The following is a 20,977-nucleotide window of genomic DNA, read 5'->3' on the forward strand; positions in this document are numbered from 1 at the left end:
CAATGTGATCCAGTTATTTAACAGTCTATCCCACCACATGGGAACTCTAATCATAACTGAGAGCTACAATTACCCACCTATTAATCCAATATAAGACATCACATTGTGTATTCAACACCAAGGGACTACGTAGCATGACAACATAATGAATCCTCTGGCACCCCTGTGGGAACCAGTAGAATGGTCTGTTCCAGCATTCCCCAGGCCATGCGGGCCAGCTCACTAATGAGTCCACGGGGGAGCCCCCTGTGTGTGTGTTTAATAGACTGTAGCACTGCCAGGAACTACACAGAAAGAGAAAGAGAAAGGGGAGGTGGAGGGGGAGAGAGAGAAGCAGTGAGAGATATGTAAGGATATCTCTCAAGTAGCTCATGCAATAAAGTCCATCATTATGATGCAGAGAGGGAAATGCAGGAGATAGAGAAAAGAGTAAGTTTTTCTCATTATCATTTTTCCCAGTATGAGACAAAAGTTCATCCGAGAAACACACTTATTAAATTATACTCAGTGTCCTACTTAAACCTCACATCTCCAGAATGTCAACTTTAAAGAAATTAAAACGACCGATAACTCGGCTACAAGGTCATCAACATTTTTTTTTCTTTGCACACAAGACTTCGCTAAGTCTTGCCAAGTTTGAACGTAAATGATGACAGATCTGTAATTCGGAATTATTCAATCACAGTTCATTTTTTGTCAGGGGTCACAAAATTATAACGATTTATCCCTTTTGGGACCTTGAATATTTGTTCCAAATTTCATGGTAATCCATCCAATAGTTGTCAAGGCATTTCATTCAAAAGAGTAAATCAGATTCAAGTGGTTTGAATTAACTGAAAGAATTATTCAGAAATGCATAATGGTAAATGTAACAATACATTAACAGTAACTGAAGAAATCACTTGATGGTCATTGAACTAAAATGCTCAATAAGTATTGTAGTGTATATTAAATGCAAAATCATATTAGGACATCCTATAACTGTCTTGCAGAAAACGTTTGGACAATTCATATATTAGTTACCTCAAAGATTAGAAATGTTTCTCTGACTCAACTGCTTCTCCTACTCTGCATCCCGTGGATGACTGGTATAGATTTTATAAAATCAGTAAGAGACTAACATTTGGTAGATTTAGAGCATTAAGTTCAGCCTTCCAGGGGTGGCATGGGGCAGATCTAACTAAATGACATACAGACTCTCGTAAATCCTCACTTCAAACAGGATTTCTGAGAAGGTACCTATCCTAATTTAAGAACATTAAAGATAGATATAATACTCAGGCAAAACACATATTCTTCAATTTCGGGTTTTCTGGATGTGAACGTGGCAATTGCTGAAAAAAAGTTATTATATATATTACTGGTGTATCCAGTTTAAACAGGATTTCCATCTTTTTCGTCAGGTTTCAACAGGACTGACTGGCTTCCTGGCAACTGGTTTGAATAAAAAAAAATCTCCCTTATTTTGTAGCTCAGGACTGACAGGTAAGATTTACGCACTTTGAACCCCTGGCTAAAAAAAAAGTTGGAAAAACCTAATTTCAGATGAAAAGAGTTAAAAGGCTTGGCAGATATGGAACCATAAAATCCTGTCTTTAAGTGTCAATCAGTAGATTAGTTTTATATCCAAACATGTTTGCACCTGGCCTCTGAGTCTCAAGTAGAAAGAGATCACATCACAAAAACTACATCACATGACTTGATGCAGGATTTGTGTGTATGCCTGTGTGCACAAGTGCACGTGTTCACATGTCTGATGTGGTTTCCCTCTGTAATTAAAGTCCTTTAGAAGCCAGTGCACCTGGTTTTGAATGAGCCCCTATGGCAAAGACACAGGCACCATCTATCAGCCTCGCACAGAACATCTAACACCCCTAATAGCCACACTCAAAGAGAGAGACAGACTGTCTGATTAACAGGCTAATAGACAGGCAGTGGGGCGCGAAGGAAGAGGAAGAGACATAAAATAGCAAACAAAAGAGCAACAAGTAGAGGTGCAAATAGACAAACGGGAAAGAAGACAGACCAGCAGACAGACAAACAGACAAGCACATGTAAAATAACAGGCAAACCAGCAAACCAGAAAATAAGGAGAGAAATAGATAAAGAAACAGAGAGATGGGTAGGTAAAGAGAGACAAAATGCAGTACAGAAAGACAATCTGGCATAGGAAAAAGGACAGGCAAAGAAAAAAAAAAGAGGAAAAACAGGCAGGTAGACAGGCAAGTACACAAACGCACAGTGTTATTAGTCATCATCTTTCCGTCATTTTTCTTTGCATCAAGGACTCTCGTTTTTTGTGCAAATCAATACAACACAGTAACAGTATATGATTATATTATACAATGGATTGTACACAGGCCATGCGCGCGCGTGTGTGTGTGTGTGTGTGTGTGTGTGTGTGTGTGTGTGTGTGTGTGTGTGTGTGTGTGCGTGGGCCCACATGGAGTGGTCATCTTATGTTTAGAAACACAAGGGTAGGACTCATGACTGTCTTAGAGAGTCCCCCTCTGTTCTCCTCTCCCTTGTGGAAGATAGTGATTAATCATTAATAGGCTCACCACTGCTCTGTGTGTGTAAGGGGGATTTCTGCCTTCTGCCCCCTGGCTTCTATCACTGTAATACTGTTCACACATTATTTCTGCTGCATGCGCACGCACACACACACACACACACACACACACACACACACACACACACACACACACACACACACACACACACACACACACACACACACACACACACACACACACACACACACACACACACACACACACGTTCCATCATAGACAGCAGAAGCATCATCTTGTTCAGACTCATAAATAATTTCCTGCAGCTTAAGTCTGGCCTGGAAACCTGCCTTTCACTCCATGCCATCCACTCCCCCTATCCAAGTACAACTCCCTCCCTTTCTCTCTCTGATTCCCCGCCATCTCCTCTTCCTCTCCCACTGTACTGATCCTCCTTTCTCCTCCTCTGTCACTCCTTGCAATCCCCCACTATCCGCCCCCTTTACTGATAAAACCACCATGCTTGCTTTGGCACTGTGCCCCCCCCAGTCGACCCCTTCTTCTACTACAACGATCGCTATCCCTCTTTCCAGTGCTTTGCTTGTAAATCAGGAAAACTCTCAACAGCAGCAGTGGGGGCTGGGGTGATCCAGGGGGTCAGAAGCCGCATCAAAATCACACTGCCTGGAGCACATTAGACGGTGACTAGGCGCTGTATCTCCATGCTGTCATGCAATAAACCTCGCGTGGCACTGGATTTACATTTAGCACATTGGTAGACAATGTCCTTCTCCAGAGTCCAGACAACGCTATATGAGAAACACACCGCCTCGGTGTTCAAAACATATTTATTGTTTTATTTATACTCATGTGCTATTTGAGAGCAAACTAATTTGAGTGTGATACATTACTAAGCCTTTTAAATACATATTTAGAAAAACAGAATTAAAATACATGAAAAAACAGGTTCGGTCCAAGTGGCCATTTAGCACCGCAACACTATGTAAAGTACTGCTATGACTGCTATAACACTAAAATGATCAAAGCAATATGTCAGTGTTATAATAATTCCTGCTCCCTCTCATATTTTACCAAAGAAATGTATATATTTTCAAATAAACCAAACAATGCCACATTGGTTTGTGTCTGCTAAGCTGTGAAAAACATGCTCTCACTATGCCTTTTTATAATACACAGCACCAGTGTATAACGTTTCTTTCTTTTTTTTGTTCTGTGTAAAATCTGCTTAAAAGATCTGTTTAAATAGATTGACATTGATTTCTTTTGTTGGACTAGCAAATAAAAACATTAGAGCCACACATTGGGGTGTTGGGTCTCAATGGGATTGGCAGTATGAGCAGTCTTAGGCCTTGGGCTATTTGTCAACCTATTTGACATAATTTGAAAAAAAAAGTATCCGTCTATTCCCCTCTCCCTCTCTGTCTCTCTGTCTCTCTGGCATGCTCCTCTTTTGCTGTCAGAGATGAGCAACTCTATCTCGGTTGTCTTTCTGACCAGATGTCCAACGCTGTATAACCCATGGCTGGATTATCCAGGCAAATCCCAGCCTGAGTCCCTCATGTTCTCTCTTCCTACTGGCTCTGTCACCTCTTCACCTCGGTCTGATCCACAGACATTTAATACAATCACTTCTAAATAAAGTGTAACATAAAACTAAAATTAATTAATTATATGATTTCATCCAACACATAATGTTAAGTTTGTTTGTAACATTAAAAACTTTCTAGAAACTTCTAAATGTTTAGAAAACATTTATGCCTTCTTTTTAATTCCACCTACAGTATAGGGTAAGACTAAAGTCAATAATAAGTTACATTGAAGAAAATGAAAATAAGAACTAGGGTTGGGCCAATGGGAGATGGCATTGTTCATTGTGATGTTTCACTGTAGACACTGTCATATGCCAATTCAGTAGACAACAGCCAACCATAATAGGAACAGTAACTGCAGTGCCCTTATTGTGCAGATAGTTACACCTGTGATGGAAAGTCAAAATGTCAGCTGTGAGAAAGAGCTATCAAGCAGCCTGTCATATTGGGATGTACTATATGGATAAGTCAAGAAAGAGAAGCATAATAAAATGGCTGCCAAACCTACAGTAGACCCATAGAAATAAAAAATGGATTTTCAATTTTATTTCTATGAGTAGACTTCACATGTGTAAACAAAAACATTCTGAGGGCATTTTCACACTTGGTCCGTTTCAGCCCTCCAAAAGAACCCAGACCTATTAGTCTACGTTCAGACTGACCACAATCTTTTTTCGTTCATTTATCCCACTACCTGAATGTTTTAACCTGACTCCACCAGATGGATTGCTTCGCATTTGCTCGGCATATCCATCTGGGAACTTTCCGTTGGAGAACTTTTGGGAAGGGGCGGAAATACTGGTTAGCTGATTGGATGAACCATCTGTTTATCACCTATGTTGGTGATAGACGGGCCAAATCAACCAATCAGATCCACAAAGCGTATGAAAATACAACCACAAGCCCTCCCCTGCTGCTGCAGGCAAAGCATAGCTCGTTAGCTCAGCATGCAAGCAACATGTTGGTAAAGGAGATTTGCCGTTTGTGTAACGAGAATTTAGGAATAAAAGTCACCATTTCAGGTTCCCGGACCATATTCCAAAAGAAGGATCCAAGAGAAAAAAAGCATTAGCGAGCGGCTAACAGAATTAGGGCTACCGCTGTCTGAAAATACTGGTTAGCTGATTGGATAAACCATCTGTCTATCACCACCTAACCCACCTCAAAACCAACGCTGATTGGCCCGGTCGTTTGGCTAACGGCTCCAAATTTTCTCTGCCTCAAGATGCCAGACTGATCTGCGAGTGGAAAACTGGAGCTCGCGAGATCAGGACGGTCTCACGAGGCTATGAATGTTTACCATTGCTAGGGCAAAAGTGCCAGCTAGCCTTACAAAACCAATTAGAACTACCTACAGTCATACCCCTTAGGACCTTAACCATTGTGGTGTCACAAGTTATATTGTCAAATTAGAAAAATAAAAGCTTTAATCCCTGGGAACACGGTTAGCAGAATGGTCCACTCCATTCGCTGCTGTGTAAAAAATAAAAACGTAATCCGAGGGCATCCATACCCACAGTTTATAACTAGGTGGGCACAGTTTACAAAGCCAAGGGCACCGTTTATAGACTTTGGAGATTTGGAACTATTTGGAAATGCTCTTTATTTTTTCAGCTGACACCACTGCATAAAACTGTCACTTCCGTTGTTGCTTTTGCATTTGTGTTGTAGCTTTTGCATTTGTGTTGTGGCTTTTGTATTTGTGTTGTAGCGTTTGAATTTCTGTTGAACCGTCTCGGCCACTGTAGTCAAGAGAGGAAGATGAAGAAGATGGAAGAGCCAGAAAATGATTCAGACACTGACAAGGTACCTAACAGATATTTTACAGTTGCACGGAAGGCTTGTATCATGTGGACGCGCCGACAGCTTTGTTGTAATTACTTAGAATTACTCATGGGGGCGGCAGAAACTACACACTATAGCTTTAAGACAGTCATGGATTCTTTAACCAGTGAAAACTCAATAAACATGTGTGTTGCTACTGAAATCTTCCAGTAACGAATGTGTAGTCACTGAAATTTGACACAAATTTCATTGTCAAATTTAGATTTTCTCCTGTTTTGCCCTCATGGCTAAGGGAAACGCAAAAGGAGGCAGAATGCATTAGTTGGCCCTTCGGAGGCTTATCACAGCTGTTTGTGTCTGATGAGTGAGTGCCCACTCAGAGCAGAAAGTGGCACAAAGAAATTAATTCACACATCCATAGTGCTGGAAGCTTGGCCACATAGTGACTTGTTGCAGGGCAAGTGCTTGAGGTACTGTAGTTGGCAAGCTAAACACGCTAGCTAGAGGGAAAATGCCACAATACCCTGCCAAGTTGCAGGTCGCTAACTGGAAGATTCATTTATTTTATTTATTCAAGAGACATATTATATAATTGACTCCTGTCTCACAACTATATGTAACTGTTAAATGTTTCTGAAACATGTTTCTGTAATTTTCCATCTGATGATGTATCACTTATTGTTTGACAACCTGGACACAAGCAAGCAAAACTTCTCTCAAACCACTACACTCCCTATACAAACAAACTCTTAAGGTTCTTCATAAGAAATCCTTACACCATCATCATTGCCATATTTAAAAAAAAAAAACCTTTTAAGTTTTAAGTTGGGAAAATATGATTACATATACAGATCTCTGTATTATGTACAAAACCTTACATGGACTAGCTCCTCCTGTATTGAGCCAGTTTGTTAGGACAACACCAACTGTTTACAGATCCATACGGAGTGCAGCGAGAGGCGACTCCATAAAGTGCATTTACTCAAACAGCTTTTATAGTTAGGGCTAGTGGGTGGAACTCCATCCCAAGTCACATTAGAAATTTTCAAACGTAAACCTCTTTTAAACGTAAAGTGACTATATGTAACTTTTTAAATGTTTCTGAAGGTCTGTCATTATTCATACAATGGTCTTAAATGACCTGTAACAGCAAACGAGACTAACAGTGAAAAGAACACTATTTTTATATAGTTTTTATTAAGGCCTCTGCCCGGGTCCGATTTTTCCCGCAAAGTCACAGAATGATTTGCGGCAGGTAGATGGTGCTACAGTAACACATTCTGAAGGGCCATAGATTTCTTTGTAACACCAGAAAAGCCTGTGTTAGCGTATCTATCCAGCTGAGCCCGGTAAAAAGAAGCAGGAGATTTATTTATATAGGACTTATTGTATTTTAATGTCATTTTAGAAGTTAGCTGTTGTAGTTATGGCTGATACTGTGGCAGGGCCATTACAGAAAAAAAATTAAACGAAAAACAACTAAAAGCATTTTCAACAGATGGAGACAATTACGGGATTGTAAATAATTGAAGATTGTGTCTGACTCCTCGCTCGGTTAGTCTGCCGTTTCCTCTTTCTCTGTTCTTCCGACAATGCTTTCCTAGCTTTCTGTTTCTTTTTTGCCGGCTCAAACATGACAATAGTGTGAAAAACTCCATTGCTACCTTGTTCTTATAGCTAGCCGGTTCCTGTATGTGTGCAGTGCTGTGAAGCAATCCGTTACATCACAAGACCTGATATCACGTGATACTTGCTGACGCTGAGGGCTGTTAGGGTTATGAGAACTTAACCGGATTAAGGTGTTTACTTGGCGTTTGAGAAATCGGGGTATTGCCTCAACTCGAATATAATTGTTTTTTTAAACTGCATGATACTGTATTCTTAAAATGTTTCACAAATATAAGGCATTTCTGCATTAGAAATAATAATAATATATCTCATCTTGGGGTGGGTATCACAGGGTACCTCATGATGCGATACATGGCTAACCATACCAATAATATCACAATACAGAAATTGTGATAAAGTAGCGATGCTGGAAGCAGGGAAATTTATTTAGAGCGCCTTATTTTATTAATTAAAATGTTGATATTTGGCGCCATAGTATAGATTATCGTATTGCACGAATAACAACAACGTATTGCCATATTTATATTTTGTCCCACCCCTAATCTCAACAGTGCAAATATATGACTGTCTGTGGAAGTATAGTAAGCTATAGTATAGTGTAACCACCTTGTTAACTCCAGGAGATGGAATGCCCATGAGACAAAGTTAGACTATTTAGACTGCTGTAATATAAAAGCAAATATACTTGTGCATCCACGGGAAACCCAGCCAGTCAGGGAGAGGGAGGAGGAGAGACAGGATGGAGAGAGGAAGGGGAAAGGAGGGGGAAAGGGAAAGAGAGGGAGGCAGGATGGGTCTGGGGATGAGTGTCTGGTCCCTAAGGGAGTGTGTGTGTGTGTGTGTGTGTGTGTGTGTGTGTGTGTGTGTGTGTGTGTGTGTGTGTGTGTGTGCGTGTGTACACGTTCTACTCTCACAGCTCAACTCAATAATGATAAATAAGTCAACCTCTCTCCTCCCCTCAACCCCTCTCCCTGTTCTTGTCACACACCCGTCCTCTGTTCATCTACCCCCCCTCCCCCCACCAGTGGTAATGAAGCAACAGTAGGTACTAACTGACAACTGTGCAGAGTTTTATCTATATTCATTCTGCTATAGCAGGCCACCACAGTAAGACCCCTTCTACTTCTGAAAGACAAAACAATATCAATCCATCCATCCGTTTCTCTCACCTGTTCACTATATTTATCAGTCTCACCCCCAACCACAATTCTACTTATTCAGCAGCAATGGCCATCCCTACAGAGAAGACAGTAACAGCACTCTGCTGTACACAATTTGATACAAAAACAAGCCAATGTTTAAACCCTAAATTTCATCCAGTTACAATGAATTAAAGGCAGGGTTGGTAACTATTCTCAATATACACTTTTTTATATATTGTTTGAAATGGTCTTTACACCCTGAAAGCAATAAATAACTTCATGACGAAAATTTGTACTTCTTTTCCTGACAAAATATGCTATATATTTTTCATACCAGTCTTACATTCTTATTTCTATGTCTAAGTATCTTTTCATTAAAACAATGACCCATTCCATTGCTACTGTGCTAGGCTTATGGGCTCTGAAAAAGTAGCGAAAAAGATCCATCATCTGTAGCTGCTGCAATCTTGTAAAATGCCTACCAATCGGAGGGTATGGAGTTGTCGGTAAAGTTTTTTTTTTTACTTTATTGACAATAGAGCTTTCTGAACTGTCTGTGAAATAGATCAAAGGAGAGGAGAGAAAGCAGCGCGACTGTAAATGACGGTGCTGCAAAAAATGCAGTACAGACTCTCACATTGAGCTGAAATGGAAACACACTGGTGCAACATATGTTGTAAGGTTTAAGCCAATGTTTTTTTCGGGGGTAACGTCCTTCACTTTAACGTCAGTATAAAGCAACTGTGTCTTGAGAAGCTCAAGCTTGAGGTTTTATTGTTCACTTTTATCTCACTTTACATTGTCTTTGCTATCTCTTTTTCCTCTCGCTTTTCATCACACTGCACTCATACGCTACTCTCACTGCCCACTCTCATTGCGTGACCACACAGGCACTGCCTTGCGGTCCGCTTTGAAAGAACCAATGAAATGCTTCTGTGCCCCGCTGCACATACTCTACCCCTCCCGTGTACAAGCCTGAGCTCAATGCGCGGTGTCACAGCATTGCTAACATGTTTGCTTTAAACAATCTGTCTGATAATATTAGGTTTGCTTACCGGTGAATGAGACATGAAGTAAAATTGCAGTCCTTTCTCTAGTGTGCTCTGAAGCAGAGACGCAGCGATGCTCGTGCATGTCTGTGTGTGGGTCGGAGCCCGGAGGGCAGGGGAAGGGGTTAGACGGAGCCCCGAGGACACGCTGCTTTCAAATCTTGCTAGCTTTTCAACATTACCAAACCTTCCTTAAAGGACAAAATACAGGCACTTATTGCTGAAGTTAAGAAGTACAGGGTCCAAACCAAAAAAAAAGACCCAGGTTAATCTCTAATTGTCAGTAGCATGATGCCAACATTGATACATTACCTCTATTTCTTAACATATTTTAGAACACCGCTTTATCATTGGAGACATACATGTCATTTTGTCAAACTATTATACCAAAAGTCATAATATCTCATGTTTCTTTTTTATGACAGGCTAATATGAGAGGGGAAGCATAATTAAATAGAAAAAGAGAGGAGATAGAGAGGAGAAAAAAGAAAGCCAGCAAAAAGGAAAAAGCTATCTATATTTTTCTGGCTGTATTTCTGCTCCATCTACTGTATGTGTGTTTCTGGAGGGTCCTAATTGCTGCTGAGGTCAGGCTGCTGAGCAGTAAAGGGTTGTGTTTAATGCAGGTAAGAGTGTGCGTGTGTATGTGTGTGTGTGTGTGTGTGTGTGTGTGTGTGTGTGTGTGTGTGACTGCTCTGCATGCCCTTGACTTGCAGCTGGCAAACAACGCTTTAGGCCCCCACAGCTGCCTCATCATTACTGTTCACAGGGATCCCCTGCCACACATTCGCGCACACACACACTTGCAGGCACACACAGTGAGAGAGACTTAGTCACAGCTACACAGGCACAAAAACAGACACACGCAGACATACACAGAGACACTCACCCCTTCCCGCAGGCTCCTCATTAAGCCAGTGTAGGCGGCAGTGGGAACGAACCACAGTCCCTCTGGGGAGCCTCTCTTCTCCTCCTGATAGAGAGACATAGAAAAGTCAGTGAGAAAGGGTGAGAGGATAGAGGAGGATGGGGTACAAAAGGGGGTGGGGGGCAGTGGAGGAGTAGGGTGGGAGTTAGAGAAAGGCAGAGAGATAACATGGAGGAGATGCAAGTGGAGAGGAGTAAGGGAAAGGGCAAGAAAAGACCAAGTAGGGGAGGGTAGAAGGGAGCAAGAGGAGCCATGACATCTTGATTACTTGGTTACCATGTCTATGCTTGAGCATGCTTTCATAACTATTCAAATTGTTATTTGTAAAAAAAAAAAATTCTTCAATATTGATTTTACTTAGAAACATAAGTGATAGGAAAGCTAATTTAGAATTTTTTTTCTGACCGATAGTCAACCCTGGCATACTAGGCCAATGTAACTGTAGTGCAAAGTTAGTATTAACAAGTTAACTAGCTGTTAAATAAGTAGATTGCATAGCCTATGTCTCTTTTGCAATGCCAAAAACTTTTTTTTGTATTACTTTATATTTCTGTTTTAATAATATTGTTTTTAACTGTTTAACTGATAGTATTAATCAGCCAAAATTCTTATTGTTGGATAACGGTTAATTATTAACATCCCTTATGTGTGACCATTATACACAATGTTTTATTTCATTTGTCGTGTTTGTCTACTTACTGTTATCATCTTTCTCAGTTTTACATAAGAGGTAGAAACTAAAAAAAAAGCCATTTGCCAACAATAAATATCAAACAAAAGCCAGACACTATAGTATTAAATTGCTGTGAGCTGTAGCCTACATTCACCACTTCTAAACAGAGGCAGAACATAACGTAATCTCGGAGATTATTTCTGCAATGTGAGAAAATCTCAGAGTTGAACCGGGCTGACACAGCACTTTTCATCAGACTCACCCTGGGTCGGGTTAATAAAGTCTACTGCTAACTAACAACACTAATAACATTACTGTCGCCAAAATACCCCGAGAATCAAATCCCCTACTTCACCGTTAATGGTCAAGCCAGTAAACCTGTATGGAAAATAACATCTCAGCTGAAGTGTTAAATTTGTTAACGATCATACGACACAAGACAACACCCCCTGCCCCCCACACACACACACACACACACTCTCTCTCTCTCTCTCTCTCTCTCTCTCTCTCTCTCTGATGGTTGATGAGCACAGATATGTGCTGATTGGCTCTCATAACGGGCCAGGTGGGTAGCGCGCTGCCATGAGTCCATGAGGCTAATGTCCGATTACTCCACATTTTCATTGTAATATTTTGTGAATACATTCTGAATCTGCAACATTCTCTGTCAGGTAAATACAGTAGTACAATGTCTTCCTCTGATGTAGACGTAGACTACACTGTAAGTCAGTAGTAGGCAATACAGCGGAGGTGCATATTAAGTGGTTTGGGGTCCTTCTGTAAGGGTAAAATTTGGTTTTGAAGAATTCTACAAGCAGCAATAGCACAGGCCGAACAATCGGCCCGTTCCAAACAGGCACATTTTCAACAGGCACATTTTCAACAGGCACTGTACTAGTTAAAACAACGCCCCATTCCATTGCTACTGTGCTAGGCTTTAGGCTATATCTAACCTTGAGGATAAAGACAGCACTGAAGGCTAGAGCTAATCATTGTCATTGACTGGTGCTGCAGGAGAGGAGAAAAGTGGCTGGTTTTACCTGGGGGACACTTAAACAGCCATTCCACATTTCTCAAATAAAACTGTTTCTCCTGCCATTAAACAAAAAAGGTGATTCCACCTGTCAGAATGAGTTGACATCCTGTGTTTGGGATTTTCATCAGAAATGGTTTTAATGAAGGTATTGATGCTGTTCAAAGAACTGTTATTATTGCATTCAGTGAAGGGTTTCAACATCATGTGCTGTAAATGATGCCTCAGAGAATTGAATCTGTTTTCTGTGGTCATGTACTATTTCAGTAAGCCTTTTGTTGTCATTTGTGGTCATGTACTATTTTAGGAAAAATACCCAACTGTACTTAACATATGGGAATATAGTCTGATCATGTTTTGTTTCAACATTAAAATTATTAATCCAAAGTCTAATAAAAGTTCATGTTTCTGTGGTCATATCTAAGTTATATCTAACCTTGAGATTAGAGGCAGCAATGCTGCTGATCATTGACACTGACCAGAAAACCCACCAGACAGCCAACCTGCCAGTCCACCACAGAAATCATAAAACACAAATTAAATAATTACTGGGTTTCTAGAGCTATCAAACAAACAGCTGAAGATTTTTTTTAAATCCAATCTTCAAACCAAAGCAGACAAGCAGTTAGTCTTACAAGAAGCCGGTACTACTAACCTCTAACTGATCACTACCATCGCTTAACAAAAGAAGCTTGCACTAAGAGCTCTCTAATCTTGACAATAGAGCGAAAGATAAAATTGTCACTGAGCATTCCTGGGTTTATTTTAAAGTGCCAATACTAAATTAACACACAGAAAACCTAGAAGGCACTACAGCAAATTATTGGCACCAAAAAAAAAGCAAGCCAGAGTGTTTAGGGATTATAGATACCTGTGTGTGTGTGTGTGTGTGTGTGTGTGTGTGTGTGTGTGTGTGTGTGTGTGTGTGTGTGTGTGTGTGTGTGTGTGTGTGTGTGTGTGTGTGTGTGTGTGTGTGTGTGTGTGTGTGTGTGTGTGTGCGTGTGTGTGTGTAGGTCATAGCAGTATATAACTGTCTGTGGTTTTAAGAGCTCTACCAGTGACACATTTTGGCAGCTTATCAACATTACAGTAAGCGGTGAGTCCATGAAAATATTTCTAAAAAAGTAAAAGCATCTACTATCTATTCTAAAAATAACAGCCATCACCAGTAATGTGAGCTCTTCTGTGCTTCAGTTGCCACTATATGTACAAGTTATAATTGTATTACAGATTTGGAAAGACCTACAAGCAACACAGTTGTTTAGCCTTCTTGTTACAAAATTACGCAGTCGTTTCTCTGTAGTAGGAGAAGCCTCAACTTTTAAAGGTTAATTAAGTGAAACAAAGCTGCTTTGGCTTTACTCCTGAGGTACAAATATATTTCATGGTTTACAACAGTTACCAATATCTTGAGGTACATCTTTTATCACTCATCAATCTAATCCTCATTTATTCGATTATACCATTCATCAATTGTGGAATTACTCAAATCAAGTATACTTTGTCACCACAAAACTGTGACAGTGAATTAAAAACAACACTGCCCCTATTTATGCTGGAACAAAAGATGTTTTTTAATGTCTTGTTAATTTTTCTTTTCTTTAATTTAGCTTTGGATTTTGATTTTCTTACTGTAATTTATTGACAAACATTTACACTTTTAAGGTACTGTTCAACAATTGACCCTGAATTCTAAAGGGGAGGTACAGGAATCAATTAATTATGGCGTTAATTATAGCATTATTGTTTAAGAACACACTGGCATCCATGGAAAAACACTAGCTCTTGAAGAAGCAGAGAAGTCAATTCATTAAGAACTTCTAGAGGACACTGATGAGATTCCCTATGGCGTCAGGAGAGTAATAAGTGTAATCAGGCGGGGCGATTGATTTTTGAAGGTTATCAATCAGTCTTGTAAACAAAAATCTTACACTTAATTGACTTGCCTGGCTAGATCGAGGTTAACCAGAAATAAATTGGATTCACCTTTTCTAATGAAGTCAAACGAGGACTCCTTCACTCGTAATTTTCAGGGCTGGGGTTCAATTCGCTTTAACTTCAATTTACTCAGCATGTAAATTTAAACTCCATTACCTAATGACAGGACAGCACTCAGCTCCATGCACTTCACTCAAGATTGGTCTTTCTCGCTTAAGTAATAAGAAAATGTGTTTTGATCTTTCGGGCATTTGGCATCAGGGTTGTGCTTGATTCACTTTGAGTCATAAACTCAACAGAAAGCAGTCATTCAGAAAGATGATTTTTCATATTTTAAAAGCCATCTCTTGGGGGCAACCTGACAGCGTAGAAGTGTAAGGTCCATGCTACATAAACAAGTGTTAGGGGTTAGTTTGTTTTAAGTGCAGTTTGCACATTATTTGAAGAGCAAACTAGAGGTGAGCAAATTTAGTTTGCCATCCTACTATTGTTTGAGGTTGCAGACTGATCTCATGAAGTGGCGTATGTATGACACGCCAACTCGTATGCCATTGTTGGCGTGTTATCAAGACGCATACTCGCTTTTTAGCGTGTTTATCAACGCCGTTTGGCCTCCATTGACTTACATTACCTTGCGATTGCGTGTGAATTGACGCCGTAGCGAGTAGTATGAAAGGGCGAAAATCCGCATAGAGAGGTTGTTCAGGGTGGAGGATGGGTCAAACACAGGACTTTCACCCAGGAGAGCGGGGATCGTGTCCTGCGTGTGAGGTTTCCTTTCCATGTTTGTTCTTTTCCTAAACCCAACTGGTTCTTCTTTTCCTAAACCCAACCTGCGTGTGACGTTTCCTAAACCCAACTGTAGCCTCGCGATAACGCCACTTGGCTTTAGAAAGTGGCATGTATGTTTACGCTGTGACGTTGCAGACTGCCGTTCACTGTATAGAGCATAGAAATACACGCGGATAGCTCAAAATGCGTACAGATAACACGCCACTTGGCAAAGGAAACTTGGAAAATGGCGTGTATGTTTACGCGTATGTTTACACAAGTCATGATATCACATTGGAGGTTGTCATTTATCATTAATGCTGAACTAGATTAAGAACAAGAAGTCAAACAGTCAGGGATACTTTCCCAAAGATTTGGTACAAAGAGTGAGTCAGTGAATGATTGGTACCTCTTTCTTTTTTGTCTTCATGTATCCAACTTCCCAACCACAGTCAGGCGGAAGAGACGAAATTAATAAGACTTATAAAAGACTTATACCAAATAACAGAAGTATCCGAATTCTGATCAGACACCTTTATCAGATGTCACAGCCTGTCGACCAAAAGAAAAATAACCTTAAAAAGTAAAAAAAAAAGAATATTCATGTCAGCTATGGAACGGCTGCAGTCCGTGCCCTTTGTATGTATGCAAGCAAGAGCACATGTGCACCCATTCCTCGCTTATATAGTTTGTGTTTGGATCCATTAAAATGTTTCTTTAGATCAATCAACTACAGTTTCTCTGTCTCTTTAAAAATGACTCTTCATATTGGCTTCTGTGATGCAGTCTACCTGAGAGGCGATGAGGTAGAGGATCTCCCCGAGTGGTGGCAGCAGGAACTGCTTTATTTTACTATTCTTCAGGTTATCTCTCAACAGGTCTATCAAAGTGGACACAGCCTGGAAAGAGAGAAGAGACATAGTTTCATCAGCACTATTTTATTGTTGCAAAATAAAATAAAATAAATCATAATAATAAAAAACTAGATTTCATGCTCTATAAAATTTAAAATGTATGCCAAGAAAATGTAAATTTACAGCTCTCTAAGATGGTGTCAATAGCATTTAACTATTTCAAGTATGTATATAATTTCACAAAGGTAGTAGCCTATTTCTTCATATGAAGTCTCAGAATTTGGAGAAATGGGGCAAATTGAACGCTCTTCAGACAAATTTGAACAAAATGAGCCTGATCTCAAGCTTGTATTGAGTATTAACAAGACAAAATTGGTTTTATTCTCAAGAACTCTAAATTCCAGTTCGAATCTCCCTGCAATCCATAAAATGAATGGAACTGAAATTGAAATTGTGCCATCTTGTAAATACCTTGACATTCGGCTAGACAGAAGTTTCACTTTTAAACAGGATGTGGGGCAACTGGCACAGAAACTAAAGATAAAATATCTGTGCTAAAAATCATGTCTGTGCCTGACTATGGAGATATCATTATTCCTATGCTGCTTGCTCTACCTTATAAAAACATGATGCAGTTCAACTTTATTTTATCGTTTTTACTTCGTAAAAATCGTCTCCTGAAAAATATGCCGTCTATTACTCTCTTTTCACATTTAAAACCACTGCTCACCAACCAGATCTCAGATATTTTTTAACTACCACTCAGGTAAATACTGAACTTGGGAAGACTGTCTTTCACTTCTTTGCACCTAATACTAATGCAGTGTATTTAGTGAGGTCTGTGATTGTCCTACAGATTGTCCTGAAAGTGGAGGATCATATGAAAACACAACACAGTACAATAAAGGTAATAAAATCACCACAAACTACAGTACAACGTAGTCTCATTGTGATTCAATGGTTGAAGACATTCTGTATACAGAATATACTACTTTAAATTAAACTCTTGGGGATGAATCTTTTCTGTATCTGACCAAAAAATGAGAGAAACTAAAGAGAGGTAATGGTCAAAACAGAAAGGTTAAAGAGTGAGGAGCAGGGGGTAGAGTGAGAAAAGAAGAATGAAACAACAGTGAAAAGAAAGAGGAAGAGGGAATGCATAAAACAAAAAGATTAACGAAGAAAAGAGAGATGCAGAGAAAAGGGAAATAGGGAAAAGAAATGGTTGGAGAAGAGGGAGAAAAACCACTAAAAATTCATTCACACACACCAAAATACATGTAAGGGACACACGCACAAATGCATTTATACACAAATACGTGTATTCAGAGCATTAAATATGTGCACACACATAACTAGGTACACACATTCTTGCAATCATATGCACTTGTAAGGAATGCACACCACACTCACACACATAGTTATGTATATGCAGACAGCCTTGCTTGCTGGCTGCTTCCTGGCATTAGCATTACTGCCATCTTTCCCCCTTTGTGATCTGATGCAAGTTCTGCCTCACTTCTTTATCTCCCTCTACATGCTTTCTATTTCCATCTCTGTTTTCTCTTTCCTATATTGTTTTTCATTCTTCTTGTCTTTTCTCTTCCTGCTCTATTTTGAATTGCCTTCTTATGTATCACATAATCTCTCTCTCACCTATAGCTTTCTCTCACATTAGCTTGCATTCACTGTCTCTCACCTTCTGTCTCTCTTTCTCGTTGTAGGGTGAGAAGTGGTAACAGTCTGTTTGTCATGTTCATCTTCCCCTTTCCCAGAAGACTTATCCATTCCTTTTATTTCTGCCCAAGAACCGTGGTGTATCCTCTTGCTGGGCCATCGATGAGCATGGTACACTATCAGTTTGCCACCAGAATCCTGATTAGGTGCGAACATTATTGCCTATACACTTTTAGACTAGGACAGAAGCCAATATTTTTGTTAACCTAAATTAAACTTATTTATACATAAAATAATAACTCATTCCATATTGTTTCACTACTAACCGAGTTTGTGATGGTAGATACGGTATGTACTGTATAAGAAACTGCTTTTGGCTTTCTGCCTCTGTCCCACATTATTACTATCCTTTCTCCTTCTTCACTCCATTCCTGAGCTACACCTGTTAATAACATAAATGGCTGAGTGGATAGCTGAGATTCTGGGGTGTGTTTGAAACAGGTCATGCAGCTGCTGAGGCAGAGGGTACTGAAAGGCACCCCTGTGCAATGAGCCAGAGTGGAAAAGCAAACAAAACGCATGCGCACGCACACAAAACTATTTTCCCTCCTGGAACACATTATCATTATCTCAGCATCAACACTCCCTCAGATCAAATAATGCACATGAATGCACACACTAAAACATAAACATATGCACTTAATTAACATGCATAAACAACACTAATATAGTGGCGCAGAGAATAAAAAGACATCCAAACAGCACACAGAAGTCTCACACATACAGTACACACAAATATAACACATACAAATAGTGCACATGGGCAGTTACTGTATGTCTACACTTGGGACAGATGTGTAAAGAAAGAAAACAGAGGTTGGCGGCTTATCTCTGCTGAGGTGAGGGAAGAGACTGACATAGAAAGCAGTATTGCAGCATTGCAGTCAGAGGTAACTCTCTTATCTTTAAGCGCCCAGCTTTGCTTAACTTTCTAAAATTACATGCTAGCTTTGTACTGAGTTGTCGACACATCCACCCTTGCCAAATGCATATATATTCTGAAGTGTCCTGTAGCAGATATGTATGTCAAATGGTAAAACAAGACAACAAAAACATGGCTCAAATATACATGCAAATTAAGTTAAACAGTTCTGTTAATGAATCAAACTAATTCAATGAAGTCCCCAGGACACAATACTGCTATATATTTTGACCATAAGTGTATTCATCTATACTAGTTTTGAGTTTTTACATAGCATAAGTGAAATGTCCATCATTCAATTGTTTATCATCAAAAAGTTGTCAAATTGGAGTACTCAGTTTCTGTTATGACCCGTTAAACAAATAAATACATTACAACATTTTCTGTGTTGTTCTTGCACAGATTATAAGTTTTCACTTTAATTAAAGCAAACAATGACCACTTATAGTGACTTGGGCCTCATAGTAGAGCTTTTAGAATGCTTTAAGACTCCATATTCCCATGAAAGACCCTGCACAGTGGAAGCTTTACCAGCTAAACCGCTGTAAAAGCCACAGAAAACTTTATAAGTGATGATAAGTAAAGAGGAAAATTATGTCCAGTTGGTTTTTTTTTAAGCACAGCTTCCCTACGTCGCAGAAGGAAAGCAGCAAGCTTGCATTAGTAACATTAACCCAGAAAATGTTATTCTCATTTCATTCCGTTCGAGGAGAGACAGAAAGATATATCAGCAGGTGGACAGACGGAAAGGAGATAGTGAGACAGAAAGAGAGACAGACAGTATGTACGTGCATGTGTGCGTGTTTATGTGTGTTTTGTTTAGTAGTTTTTTTTTTTTTTGGGGGGGCGTCAAAGCATATCGGAGTTACCATGGTAACTAAACCCAGCCCTGACACTCCGCAATCAGCAGGATTGCAGCAGGAGAACCCCTGCTGAGACAACACACACAATGTGTGTAAAAATGCAAGTATGTGCTGTTTTATTGGTCATTTGTAAGCATCACTACAACATGACAATACACACAAACAGAACATTTGCCATGTGCATGCACACACACAAAAAACAGGAAAACAGAAGACAGACACAGAAAACTCTGTGCTGAGCGCACACACAAAACATGCCACCCCCCCCACACACACACACACACACACACACACACACACACACACACACACACACACACGCACACACGCACACACGCACACAAAACCCCTGCTGAGGCTGAGTCTGTAGATGGACACACACAGTCATAGAAATAAACAGACACACAGGCACAAATGTACAGCTTTATCCTTTTCTTAACAATTTGTCATCCTACGGTAGCTGGGGTAGCAGGAAGGTTAGGAGGGTAGCGAAAAAATGTTCCGCCATTTGTCTTCAACAACAAGCGCACCAAAAAAACACTGCTATGCCACAGCCGGCCATTTTGTAAATTGCCGTGACGACTCTGTAGCAGTAAACTGTCAGAACAAGTGGAGAAAGAGAGAAGAAAAAGACAAACCAGGAAAGAGAGCATATGTAGGTTAAGAACTAAGAGACAAAGATGAGTAGAGAGACAGGAAAAAGGTCTTTAGTTCTGTTTTGGATCAAATAAGGAAGAGAGGCTCTAAATCTCACCTCCATACAAAACTGCTTTTACATTGAATTAGTTTAACACCGCTTGGTTTGAGTTTGAGCAATGTGTGTGTGTGTATTTTGAGGGGGGGGGGCTCAGTAAAGTATCTGAAGTCTATGATTTGTGTGCAGACAAGTGTGTCTTATTACCTTACAGCACTTTCTTTAATATGATTATGGATATTAGAGTGATAGCTACGTACATTCAGTTGTCAGTTAATTAGGTACACCTAGATACAATTAAAGCAGTCTAATAGTCAAGTCAATTTTATTTATACAACCCAATTAGACAAACCACATATTTGCCTCAAGGGGCTTTACAATTTCTATCCGTCCTGGAGGAGGGATCCCTCATCTGTTGCTCTTCCTGAGGTTTTTTCCATTTTTCCCCCAATTAAAGGGGTTTTGGAGTTTTCCTTATAAGAATCGAGGTCTAAGAATAAAGACTGTCGTATGCTGTACAGAAAGCCCCTTGAGACAAATTTGTTATATTGGGTTATATCAATAAAATTATACACTATTCGACTGCATTAGTTTTAGCAATGTGTACCTAATAAACTATAACTCATATATATATAAACTAAATAATCTGCAAAAGCAATAAGACCTGTAGCTACATGAATAGTTACCACAAAAGTTACACTACCACTTCCAGTTGTCATAATTACCATTATCATAAGGTGGAACTCTACATGTAATCATTTTAACTCATATTACTATACATTGTATGATTACAAAGAGCACATTTTTAGAACCGATTTTATCAAACTGTAAAAAAA

At 39.7% G+C, this 20,977-nt stretch overlaps 1 protein-coding gene across 4 annotated transcripts in view; it reads right to left on the minus strand.

Moving 5' to 3' along the window:
- The window catches only part of ulk4 (unc-51 like kinase 4), a 94,466-nt gene that overhangs the window by 61,013 nt on the left and 12,476 nt on the right, over window positions 1-20,977 (minus strand). For all 4 annotated transcript variants that reach the window (XM_028581190.1, XM_028581189.1, XM_028581187.1 and 1 more), the window contains exons 18-19: window positions 15,863-15,970; window positions 10,618-10,701 (exon numbers count right to left, since the gene is read on the minus strand). In XM_028581190.1, the coding sequence (XP_028436991.1) occupies window positions 10,618-10,701; window positions 15,863-15,970 (192 nt within the window). The remainder of the gene's footprint in view (window positions 1-10,617; window positions 10,702-15,862; window positions 15,971-20,977) is intronic.

The sequence above is a fragment of the Perca flavescens genome, chromosome 6, assembly GCF_004354835.1.
Source record: "Perca flavescens isolate YP-PL-M2 chromosome 6, PFLA_1.0, whole genome shotgun sequence".
In the NCBI taxonomy this organism is placed as follows: Eukaryota; Metazoa; Chordata; class Actinopteri; order Perciformes; family Percidae; genus Perca; species Perca flavescens.